The sequence below is a fragment of the Phaethon lepturus genome, unplaced genomic scaffold, assembly GCF_000687285.1.
Source record: "Phaethon lepturus isolate BGI_N335 unplaced genomic scaffold, ASM68728v1 scaffold32765, whole genome shotgun sequence".
Classification (NCBI taxonomy): Eukaryota; Metazoa; Chordata; class Aves; order Phaethontiformes; family Phaethontidae; genus Phaethon; species Phaethon lepturus.
This window is the reverse complement of record NW_010543299.1, coordinates 41,876-42,141: the sequence shown is the minus strand read 5'-3', so window position 1 is coordinate 42,141 and position 266 is coordinate 41,876. Positions and strand designations below refer to the sequence as shown.

The 266-nt window shown below is 65.4% G+C and overlaps 1 protein-coding gene across 1 annotated transcript in view; it reads left to right on the top strand.

The window, feature by feature from the left end:
• Positions 1 to 3: 3 nt before the first annotated feature.
• The window catches only part of PFDN1 (prefoldin subunit 1), a gene marked incomplete at its 5' end in the record, with an annotated part of 33,266 nt that continues 33,003 nt past the window's right edge, over positions 4 to 266 (top strand). Inside the window, one exon of the mRNA XM_010288307.1 lies at positions 4 to 230. Within this exon, the coding sequence (XP_010286609.1) occupies positions 4 to 230 (227 nt within the window). The remainder of the gene's footprint in view (positions 231 to 266) is intronic.

Sequence of the window (266 nt, the reverse complement as noted above, 5' to 3'; positions counted from 1 at the left end):
GGGCCGGCCGGTCGGCCGCGGCCTGTCAGGGCCGCTCCTTATCGCCGCTGCTTTCTCCCCCAGGCCTTCACCGAGCTGCAGGCCAAGGTGATAGACACTCAGCAGAAAGTGAAGCTGGCCGACATCCAGATCGAGCAGCTGAGCAAGACGAAGAAGCACGCCCACCTCACCGACACGGAGGTCATGATGCTGGTGGACGAGACCCGCATGTACGAGGGTGTGGGGAGGATGTGAGTACCTGCCTGGCCTGCGGCAGGTCGGGGGGG